The sequence below is a fragment of the Alosa sapidissima genome, chromosome 19 (genome assembly GCF_018492685.1).
Source record: "Alosa sapidissima isolate fAloSap1 chromosome 19, fAloSap1.pri, whole genome shotgun sequence".
Lineage (NCBI taxonomy): Eukaryota > Metazoa > Chordata > Actinopteri > Clupeiformes > Clupeidae > Alosa > Alosa sapidissima.
The window spans coordinates 11,769,266-11,781,218 of record NC_055975.1 but is presented as its reverse complement, the minus strand read 5'-3'; the positions used below and the strand labels follow the sequence as shown (position 1 = coordinate 11,781,218).

General features: G+C 41.5%; 1 protein-coding gene across 3 annotated transcripts; it reads right to left on the bottom strand.

Annotated features, from left to right (window-relative positions):
* Window positions 1–275: 275 nt before the first annotated feature.
* si:ch73-311h14.2 (uncharacterized protein LOC556846 homolog) lies at window positions 276–11,405 on the bottom strand. 3 transcript variants are annotated; one of them, XM_042073413.1, is made up of 5 exons: window positions 10,994–11,403; window positions 10,577–10,677; window positions 8,732–8,805; window positions 3,982–4,313; window positions 276–287 (listed from the first exon to the last, which is right to left on the bottom strand). In XM_042073413.1, exons 1-4 carry the CDS (start codon window positions 11,171–11,173, stop codon window positions 4,210–4,212), a joined length of 459 nt encoding a protein of 152 aa, XP_041929347.1. In that variant the 5' UTR covers window positions 11,174–11,403; the 3' UTR covers window positions 276–287; window positions 3,982–4,209. The 3 variants fall into 3 exon arrangements, with proteins under 3 accessions (XP_041929347.1, XP_041929346.1, XP_041929348.1); XM_042073412.1 differs by lacking the exons at window positions 276–287; window positions 3,982–4,313 and adding exons at window positions 6,314–6,328; window positions 7,470–7,573 and having other exon boundaries at window positions 10,994–11,405; XM_042073414.1 differs by lacking the exons at window positions 276–287; window positions 3,982–4,313 and adding an exon at window positions 8,605–8,700 and having other exon boundaries at window positions 10,994–11,405.
* Window positions 11,406–11,953: the final 548 nt, after the last annotated feature.

Sequence of the window (11,953 nt, the reverse complement as noted above, 5' to 3'; positions counted from 1 at the left end):
TGATCATGTCTTCCGTCTACACGGGCTGCCCAGGGATGTTGTCTCTGACCGAGGCCCGCAATTCACCTCTACATTCTGGAAGGAGTTCTGCTGTCTTCTAGGGGCCACAGTGAGTCTCACCTCTGGGTTCCACCCCCAGTCCAATGGTCAATCCGAGCGGGCAAACCAGGAGCTGGAGAAGGCGCTGCGGTGCATGGTTTCTCGCAAACCCCAGGCTTGGGCACAACAACTGATGTGGATAGAGTATGCTCACAACTCCCTCACCTGCTCTGCCACTGGTATGTCGCCTTTCCAGTGTGTGTATGGCTACCAGCCCCCCCTGTTCCCCAGCCAGGAAGGAGATGTGTCCTGCCCGTCTGCCCTCGCCTATGCCCGCCGTTGCCGTCGTACCTGGTCACAAGCTCGTGCCACGCTACTCAAGTCAGCTGTCAGCTATGCCACTGGGGCTAACCGCCGAAGATCGCCGGCACCCGCCTACCGTGTTGGCCAGAAGGTGTGGCTGTCAGCCAAGGATCTCCCACTGCGGGTGGAATCGCGTAAACTGGCACCTCGATTCCTCGGCCCGTTCCCTATCCAGAGGGTCATCAGCCCAACCGCAGTCCGGCTCCAGTTGCCAACCTCCATGAGGGTGCACCCTACTTTCCATGTTTCGAAAGTCAAGCCGACGCATGAAAGCCCGCTGGTCCCCGTGCCGCCTCCTCCTCCTCCTCGCCTCGTTGACGGTGGGCTGGTGTACACCGTTCGACGCCTGCTTCGGTCCAGACGGCGAGGTAGGGGCCTCCAGTATCTCGTCGACTGGGAGGGCTATGGACCTGAGGAGAGAACCTGGGTGCCAGCCAGTCGGATTGTGGACCGGACACTCATCGCCGACTTCCACCGTCTGCATCCTGATCAACCTGCAATCCGTAGGGGCCGCCCCAGAGGGGTCCCTAACCGTCCTGCCCGCCCGGCTTCCTGTCCTGTGCCTGACCCTGTCTCGGTACCTGTCCCGTCTTCTGTCCACGACCCTCCAGCTCCCTCCGAGGATGAGGATGTTCACTCGGACCACTCAGAGGAATTCTAGCCCTCCACCGGCTCCCCTCCGCCCTCCCGACGTGGTGTCACTCTTGGGGACTTCTGGGGCCGTCCCTTGGGGGGGGGGGGGGGGGGTTCTGTCATGAGCTCTCTCTCTGCCTGGTAACACACGCTGATTGAAGTCTGATGACCTCCACCTGTTCCTGCTCTGCTCTGCCTCACCCTCGTTACCTACCAGCTGCACTGCATTCACCACTCATCATGCCCTGTATATAAAGCCTTGCTTTTCAGTCCACACTTGTCAGATCGTCTGCAACCAGCACCAGTTACCTGCCTGTTTTGGAAAACGCCTCTGACTCTTTGCCTGTGATCCCGGACCCGCTCGACTACTTCTGTGTTCTCCAGCCCCGGTAATCTTGACCTGCCTTCCGTCCCTCTTCTACGAATACCGCCTAGTCCTTGACTGTACTGCTGCTTCGTTTCAATTGCTGTTGTGTGTGGTTCCCCCAGGACTTCCCGGATCATCCAGCTCCTGCCATCGCTGTTCGGCTACTGGGGGAACACACACACGCAGACTCTTGGAACTCCTGTACCCCCCCCCCCCCCCCGGAACCCCTGAAACCCCCTTAACCCCCAACCCTTAAATAAACTTTTGAACGTGACGCTTTTGTGGTCCTCGTCCTGTTTGGTGTCTGACAGATTCCATTGGAGCAGTTACTTCCGGAACAGCGATTGGATCAGCAAATTTATCGGAATCTGATCATGAATCAGATCCAGGTCCAGTCCAGCCTGATGTGGAGGGATATCAGCAGAACAGGTCTTCACAACAAACAAAGGAGCAAGTAGGCCTACTGCTTCTAGCCTTAAAATTAAAACATGGACTTACTGACAAGGCTACAGAAGATATTGGTCAATTAGTAAATTTCATTAGTCATGATCCTATAATTCCATCTAATTACTTGCTTCACAAGACCTTTGGGGATGTTAGAAACCATATGCAAGTTCACTATGTCTGTGAAAACTGTGTGTGTATCATGGAGGTGCAGGCTGATGACTTTTTACAGTGCAGATCTTGCAAAGAAACCTCAACGGTGACCAATCAGATGTCCAGAGGAAACTGTTTCCTTTATCTGGCCTTAGAGGAGCAACTAAAAACGTTGTTTTTGCAGAAAGATGTCATAATACATGTCAGTCATGAATTTGAAAAGGAAATGGATCCAAATGTAATTAGTGACATATATGATGGTGCTTTATATCAGCAATTGTTACTCACCTGAATCACCTCTACGTTCACCTAATATATCACTAACATGCAGTTGTGATGGTGTTCCCAAGTCCTCCTCATTTAGTATTTAGCCTCTCCTTGTGCATCATTAATGAACTGCCAGTGTTTGACAGACAGAAGCATGTAATGCTATGTGGGCTATGGTTTGGCAATAGTAAACCAAACATGAATGTGTACCTTCAACCCTTTGTTGAAGAGATTTTACATCTACAAACTCAGGGGTTCACTTGGCAAACACCTTCCACTACTAACACCACAAGAGTTTATCCTCTGGTACTTGTATGTGATTCAGTAGCAAGGCCGGTAATCCAGAACTTCAAACAATTCAATGGTGATATGGTTGAAAAAGGCAGTGGTTATACACGTGTATACCCATTTGAATCTTGTGAGTTACGAACCCAGGCTCAAACCGAAGAGCACATTGAATGTGCTTTACAATCAGGCATGCCTATTAAAGGTGAGAAAGGACCGAACATTTTACTACGTGTCCCACATTTTAATATAATTGAGTCCTGTGTCCCAGATTACATGCACAGTGTCTCTTTAGGTATCGCAAGGACAATGGCCAAGCTGTGGTTAAATAGTGAGAATCATCAAACATGGTACATTGGCAGATCAATTCACATGTTAGATAAGAGGCTTCTAGACATCAAACCTCCGTGCAATGTTTCAAGGATACCTCGTTCCTTAAAGGACAGAAAGTTCTGGAAAGCGCACGAATGGTTGATGTGGTTGCTATACTATAGCATCCCGGTGTTGAAAGGAATTCTGCCTCACAAGTATCTCCTTCATTGGTCTAAGCTTGTCCATGGTGTAGCTATCTTACTGGCTGAGAGAATCAGCTTAGTTGAAATTCAGCAAGCTGAGTTGCTACTACTGCAATATGTGGTAGAAATGCAAGACCTTTATGGACTTGAGAACATGACGTTCAATACACACCTTTGCCTTCATTTAACAAGGAGTGTTAGAAATTGGGCTCATTCTGCGTTTGTATTCGAAGCATACAACAATGATCTCATGAACATGATCAGAAGTACACAAGGTGTTGCTCCTCAAATTATTAAAACATTTTGGATGCAAAAAACCTTACCAGCACTGAGAGAAAAGACCATGGGCAATGCCAGTGTTGAATGCCAAGACTTGTTTGATACATTTTCACTGCCAAAGTTGAAAAATGTGTGCCGTGGTAATGGTGTGACAGCTCTTGGCAGACCAAAAGGTAAAAAGATTGATAACGATGATTGCTTAGCAATGCAGTGTCTTTCATACATTCGATAGGATCTCTGTGAGATATTACAGGAGAATAGTGGTGAATAATGAAGTCATTAATTCGGAATCTTGCACTAGGACAATTAGACGCAACTCGTACACTGTTGTACTTAACGATGACAGTTTGTTTTCGGTGAAAACTTTCCTCATGTTACATACTGGGACCGACAACACTTGTTATGCAATAGCGAAGTACTTCAACAAAACAAAACATAGTTTTTTTTAGTAGTCGACCTAATCCTTCCTACTTTATACCTGTGATGAGATGTCTTGGCCATCTCACAGCTATTCCGGCATCATCAATTAAAGGTAAATGTGTTTTCCTTTCTACACCCCATTTGCCAGTGAATTACATATTAAGATTTGTGAAGTGTGGAGATGATGTTTTAAAGGCATGAGGTTGATCTGCTCACAGGGCTAAGTGTTTGTGTATCCGTTGCAGTACTGGGTATCCTGAAAAATGCACACAGATTGTTGAACTCATCATAACTAAAACCTGTGCTGTACTTTAAAGTACTCAGGCACATTGCAGTTAGATATAGTCTCTGGTGTGAGTTGGTAATGAGCTTGAGTGGGTATGGTGTGGGTGAGATGCTTCATAAGTTTGAATCTCTACCCTCAGCAAGGCATTTTCTTTTTCTTTATCGGCAAGTTGCCTCTTTAATTGATTTTTCTTTTTGGTCCTCATTGCGATCCTGGTGTGCATCCTCTGTGTGAATCTGGTCTGCTGTGTGAATCTGGTTTTCTGTGTAAAAACATAACAATGACATTATTAACCCTTTCGTGCCCGTGCCGAACATTCCATTTTTGGTGCTGGATGACCTCCTTACACAAAAAACCTTATTTCTTGAGTATAATACATACCATCAATGGGATATACATACCATTGTAATCAGAAGGGTCAGTTCTATCAAATGATGTAAAATACATATGGTAATGTTGATATAGTAATGAACAGTCTTTGAAAATCCTCTCCAAATGTATACCGAAATTTGTTAAAATTGAATTTCATTCGCATAAAAATGAATTTTCATCATATTTCTATACGAGATAGAGAAAAATATAGAGTGTATGACATGTTCAGCAAGTTGTGGGCTATTTAACAAAAAAGACTGAATTGGAATACCATTAACCTTTCAAAAGTTATGATAAATTAAGTGATAAGTGTATAAAAATGCAGGAAACGGGATTTAGAATGTTGACAGAATTCGCATTCTCTTTCTCACCAAAAACATAAAAGTATGCATAAAAACTAATAATGAAGTCAGACACAATGGTTTAGATGTATTTGGTCCATAAGAATAAACCATTTATTTGTATATAAGCAAATGCTACAGTCAACAATAATGATATATAAAAGAAAAACATGTACCTTACCAGTAATACAGGAAGTAAGTATACTGTATATTTATTGAAGATCAATTCTGAAGAGACATAGAATACATTTGATTCAACAGATACAACTTCTTTATATAAATTAGTGTAATATGAAAATGATATACATCTATAAAATGTATTATTTATGAAAAGCTAGGAATACAATCAACTTCAACATCACTCAAAAATCAATGTGTCTAAACATTTGAAAGTGGATTACATAGAACAAGCCTGTTGAGAATAAACACATACACACATATAAACACAAACTCACACACACACACACACACACACACACACAGAGGAGGATAGGGAAAGGTGGGGTGGGGAACCTGAAGGTTAAACACAGAGGACCTATGACTCATAACGAAACGCATCCCCTTCTGTAGAATGCCAAATCTGACAGCAATTTTGTTTACCAAAAAAGCAGTCACCTACCGCTAAACTCCAGGCCATACAAGCTACTTTAGTGTTATTATGTATTGTTTTTATAACAAAGCCAACAATTTTTCTTTGGCTCCTGCTGTACAGGAATATGTACTTGATGAAAAGATGACAGAGTAGTAGTTGGAGCAGCTGAAGGCGAGGCTGAAATTTTGACAGAAATGCCTGCCAGCTGTTGTGATAGATTTTCGCCAAAATCTTTCTGGCTGTAGCTACCAAACCTAGGTTCAACACCAGATTCTGCATTGCCAAACTTGAAATAATAAGAAACTACTGAAACAGCAATGTCAATGGAGAAAAAGTGTACACAATATGTATTTCTCATTTGGTCAACGCTCCCTGATCCCTTCAGAGACTTGGTTCCCCAGTAGCAATGGATATTAGGGAGGGAAGTGAAGTCCCATGTCAATGATCAATCCCAGAAAACTGTGAAACTCTTCTGGGGTCTCTTCGTCCCATGCCCCTGCACTGTGTGTTTGCATACAACGGCCTACTAAGCACAACCTCTCACCCGTTCCGGTTGGTAAAACCACATATGCCTGGGACAACAACATAAAAATCAACATAACAAGTCTATTTCACAGTGTTTTAGTGGCAGTCTACACCACCCTACGCACGCCACCTAAATCTATACCTTCTTCCTCCATCCTCACATGGTCTTCAACATTGTGAGCGCAAGCTCATCAGCAGTCAGCCACCTCTTCAGGCCTGCAAGGAGGTCTGTGTAGGTCTTGTCATCCTCCATCTGAAACAACAGTAAAATCATACAAATGTAATACATTTATTAATTAAAAAAATAAAATCACAAAACTACAGATGTGTGCATGTGTGCACATACATACACAAGAAGAGGTAGCCTAAACTATTGAAGCATTTTGAGCAACTCAAAAATATTTAGAAGTATGAAAAGTCATTTTATTACACATGGGTTTAGCTACCCTAAATCTGATTGCCTGGCTGGCATTAAGATAAAGACAGATTACATTTCACCTAGTAACTAACTGCTTAAATGCAATAATGACATTTCTGACATAATATGTGATTTCACATCATGTTTTCTATAAAACTACATATTGAGAAGAGTAGAATATCAAGTCATGCCATCTTAGAAAATGTTGAGACAAGCACGTCTGATGTTTGACATTTAGAAGCAAGGTAAAACAGTTCACTACAAACTGCCTAGCGAGGTAACAACCCGATGAGAGGCAATACGTTAATTAGCACTACATTTCTGACAGAATCCGTGATTTCACATCTTGTTTTCTACAACTACATATTGAGAGGAGTAAAAATATCGCTCAACTTATTTCATGTAAGAGAACGCAACTTAGAAACGCGGCGCCCATTGATTTATTCAGCTTTGGTATGCTATACTGACTTGCCAATATAATGCTTACCTAACAAGCAAATTGGTACTAGAAAACAAACTTACTTACAGGTTATATACTAACAGGTTTTTAAATGAAATTGTCAAATGAAAATAACTGATATAAAAAGCAAACGAGAATACTGCAAGCAGTTCAGAGTAATGCAGCTAGCTAAAGTTACATGACGATGCACTTAGCCCCCGCTATGCCATAATGTTGACGCTGATGAGAAAGCATATTACTATCAAATAACATGATTTTATGACTACAAATTAAGATTAACCATAACTAGAAACGATGTAAAATATATATTACCTCAGTTTATCCAGCTGTGTGGTTTCCAGTCGAGGTAAACTCCAACGAAGTGCAGGTGGCATCTAGCGATCCATGTTAAAATGTACGACTGAAGTGAAAAGTTTTTTTCACGACTCATCTTCAAGTATCCAAAACATTTCGCGCCATAAACCCCTTAACCAATCATATCAAATTGAAGCTTATGTTGTCAGCATTACGGGGAAGATTTCAGAAATAAAATCAGTCATTGGACAGCTGAGATATTAGATGATTGGTCATCGTTAAAATTTTAACGAAATTAGAATGGTCGGGCTTGTAAGGGTTAAAATGAGGCCTAGTAAAAAAAAACAAAAAAAACAAGAAACAATATGTAAACACAAGAAATAATAAATGTATTTTTCTCCCCCTTCAATGCATACTGCTCCCACTATTGGACAACACTTCACAAGCATTCTCCCAATCAAACTCCAGTGACTTCCCAGCATTCCCTTTGCCACCACAGCCAGGCTCTTTCTGTACTGTCCTTAATAAAGTGCAGATGGAAAGGTTCAGAACCATTGTAGTCTCAAAGGCTGAGGCAGAGGCACTTGAGAAAAACACCAGACAGCAGAGTAGCAACAACATCTGGCATCATGTCCGCTCTGTTCGCCTAACCTCATCGTCCTTCAAGAGAATATTCTCTAGAAGAGCTGACTTTGAACAACTTGCCATCATCATGCAGAGGAAGAAGAAGAGCATTATGACAAAAGCCATGAAGAGAGGCCTGGAGCTTGAGTCAGCCGTTGCAGCCCAGTATGCTGTCATCACTGGAAATGAAGTGCAAGTGTGTGGGTTTGTCATCAACCCTAACGCCCCCTATTTGGGTACATCCCCTGACAGAAGGGTTCAGAGTGGTGAGAATGAGACCTATGGACTTCTCGAAATTAAATGTCCAATGAAAATCAGCTACACCGATTGCCAGTACCTTAAAAAGGTTAGCGATGTCCCCTACAGGCTCAATCGTACACACAAATATTACTTTCAAATAATGGGACAATTGGGGATAACTGGGATGCCATGGTGTGACCTTTTTGTGTTATGTGAAAGTGACTATCACCTGGAGCGAATTTGTTTTGATCCTGAGATGTGAAGGAAAATAAAAGATAAACTTGACTGGTACTTTTTTTGAACACTTTCTCCCTACAATGTGCAATGAGAGTCCACAACCGTCACATGAACTGTAGCCCATAGACATAATATACATAGACGCCGCATCGACTGCTACTCCGTACTAGCGCTGACGAGACGTAGGGCCGCCATCTTGGATCGGTCATCCACTCCACTCTTTGGCTGGTGCAATGAGCTGTCAGCACATTAAATTAATCATATCTCACTGAATACCGAACAGATTTTCACGCGTTTTTTTTTTTGCTGCAAAGGTCATACATGTAGCTATGATACAGGCCACATTGTTCGAAAATACAAAATACAACCAATAGTACGGTAATGTTAAATCTTACTTGTGAAAAGTAAATCCCCCGAGTATGGTCCGCCGATTTGAGCAGGAACATGCTGCACAGTGCTGTCATCTTGTGTTTTCTGCTGCAACTCAACGAGGAGTATGACCGGTCCAAGATGGCGGCCGCATTTCTTGTTTCCAGCAGCCAATGTCTATGTATATTATGTCTATGCTGTAGCCTACCTGTTTCAATGACCATGGACAGCTCTTCTGATGTGGTGTCCTGCACTGATGAGCCTGATACTGTGTAGATGCCTCTGTAAATACATATGTAAAATCGATTAACAGGGCTGTAGTCAAGACCACCTTTGTCGAGTCCAAGACAAGTCCAAGACCAGGACTAGTCGAGACCAAGTCAAGACCGAGTCCAAAGAGGTTCGAGTCCAAGACAAGACCGAGTCCAAAAAGGTTCGAGTCCGAGTCAAGACCGAGTCCAGGATAGGAAAAAAAGTCTTGTGCATGACAGTATCAAGACAATCATTTTGGGTTATTATTATTATTATTATCTAAAAGCAAAAACAGTGTGAACACACCCAGGATTTGGAAGTGTAGCCATTCCCCTTCTCCAATATTATTATAGGGCTGTCAAACGATTCAAAATATATATTGTGAAATGAATTAATCTCGATTAACCGCAATTAAAAAGTTCCTAAAGACTAAAGCTTCAACATAAATCACAAAATTAATGAGTAACCACAAAGGTAAAAGTAAAACACTTTTATATTATTTAAATGATAATACTGACACAGTAATTGTGTTTTAAAGTATTCATTTCTTAAGAAATACTACACATATGATGCTGTTTAACTCATTTGTAAATGGTGCACTGTTACTTTAAGCCCATTGTGGCCACGTTCTCATAATGATCTTTTTTTTACCAGCTCCATTGAAATATAGCCTATAGCTAGTCCACAAGCTCTAATATTGTTTGTACCACATGTATTGTACAATATTAACAATGATAAGCATGATATTAAGTTGATATAAACAGTTTTCATTCCTTTGGAAATAGAAGCATGTAATGACATGATGCTAGCTAGACATTTTCTGTTTGCAATTAAAAGTGAATGATGAGCCTGAGCCAGTCACCTAGCTATCTGAATGGAATGTGTTTCAATCGGCATAATATGTGCTTCATGTAAACAAATTATTGAAGACTTCAAGACTCACCAGTTCCATTACACAAAGGCAAAGACAACTCTTCATATTTTTGTCCATTTTTCAAATCACAGTGAGTGCAGCCTACATACATGTTTATAACTGGTCAGTAGTGGAAATCGGATAAATCCGCAATCTCCTCTAACCTCGTCTTTGTTGCCTTCCTTTTATAAGTTTCTTATATTAAAAAGGAGATATAAATTATCATCAACAACGACAAGCCAGCTGGAGCCTGCCAATCGTTTTCTCTCCTTCTCGTTGCGTTCAGACGCGCTCTTAATTAAATGGAGTAGCATACGTTCAAGTTGGATCTTAATGGAGAGGAGCCGAAAAGTATCATCTTTATGTAACTGTTGCAGTTGGTGCATTTTGACATTGTAAACGTTATCTAACAAGAGTGAAAAGCAGTTTGCAGTAAAGCTACTATTTGGCTAAATGTTGGTTCCTCTTTATCTTCAGCTAACTCCACAGACAGTAAAATAAACTCTCAGGCTTGCGGCTTTAGGTTTTGCGGCTTCCGTTACGTGACATCAGCCCCCCACAAAGGTAAACACTATTGAGTTAATATTTTGTAACGCATTATGTATTTCAAAATGAATCGCGGCGATTAACACGTTAATTTTGATGGCCCTAAAGACACCTGGACTTGGTCGAGACCAAAAGCCATATTTGGCAAGACCAGTGGCCGAGACCGAGACAAGACCAAGTCCAAATACTAGCGAGTCCGAGACAAGTCCGAGTCCGGACTCGAGTCCAAGACCGGACTCGAGTACTACAGCCCTGTCGATTAAAGTGTTTGATATTATTCTGATACTGTGTTGTGGCTGTAATATTTTTTCTGTAATTGAATTATTTAATTATAACTCGTACCTTTTAGTTGGCAGTCTTCGACCTTTGACTGCACTTCCTCCACCAGAAATAGCAGGAACTGGATTTGGGGTTTCGGGACTTGATTCTCCATTAACAAAATGCTGAAATAGTGATGTAAAATATTGTTAGACTGTGGCAACACGGTGGCGGTAGTCACCTTAAAAAACTACCACAGCGTGTCAGTAACATTAACGTTAGGTGTTTGTATCTTTAATAACAAAGTTAGCTAACATCCAGCCGCTAGTCAAAGAATACAATCCTGATTTACGTGATGGCTAAGCTATCCCTAAGCTTACTTGCTTGCTAGCACATTAATTCTTCATTAATTAGGCTAGAGAACCGAAATCATAACCTAAAAAAGCATAAAATTGTCTAAGTAGTATATAACTTCACAGTAAGGTTAAAAGCAAAATTTACCTTAGAGCACACAAACGTGTGCTTGTTGATCTTCGAGGGGTTCAGCTGACTGTGAGGACGTCCACACAGTTTAATCCAAAGACGACACTTGTCAGGATTTGACTTTGGGTTTTGGGAAGGGGAAAAAACAGACACGCCCCTCCAACCTTTCTGGGAAACGCCTATCTGTGTTACAAACATTTAAACAATTATTTATTTATTTATTATTTAAACAACGTTTAACCATATTTTTGATAAAACTACCTGCCGAGACCGAATATATAAGACGCCTGCGTTAAAGTCAATGGAGCGTACGTTGTGAAAAAGTGTCGGACCTCTTTGGGAGCTCGTTCTTGGCTACGCTGTGATTGGTCAATCTACATTCTAGGGTGTGGCTTAGCCAAAGGCGAATTGGACAGTACCTGTGACCTGCGTTGCAAACTCGTTTCAGTTTTATGGCTGATTTTTTTGTTTGGCCTATGTGGTTTCTGTGGGATTGAAATGTTAATTTTTGGAGAGTGGTTGGACTGTCTTTAGAGGTCATTGAACATGGAGAAAAATTATGTCTCCATTTTTTTATAACCTGTTTCAACCCTATTTTTGTGAAATTGTATATTTCACTATAATTAACACCATACATTTTGCCTAAATCACTGACTATGTTGAATCACAAAACAGTTATTTTCTTATTTTCAACAGTATGATTGTATGTCAAACAATTAGATATACTCCATTGCTGAAAGATAGCAAAATTACAAAATCACAGATGAGACCTCAAACAACGTTTAATTCATTTACATATACTGGTACACAACATATTAGATCTCACCTCCACAATTTCCTCATCAAAATCTACAACTAGTCTACTGAACCCTATTCCTACTCACCTTCTTAAGACTGCTCTCCCCTTCCTGGATAATGTTTTGCTCTAGATTATAAATAATTCAATGCTATCAGGGCATGTACCACAGTCGTTTAAGA

Excerpts from the sequence above, each read along its gene's own strand:
- si:ch73-311h14.2 (XM_042073412.1), bottom strand. The coding sequence starts at position 11,173 with ATGTTTGTAACACAGATAGGCGTTTCCCAGAAAGGTTGGAGGGGCGTG. Across the intron at positions 10,678-10,993 it reads ACACGTTTGTGTGCTCTAAG|CATTTTGTTAATGGAGAATC; the intron begins GTAAATTTTGCT and ends TCACTATTTCAG. Across the intron at positions 7,574-8,731 it reads GTCCATGGTCATTGAAACAG|GACAGTACAGAAAGAGCCTG; the intron begins GTAGGCTACAGC and ends CACTTTATTAAG.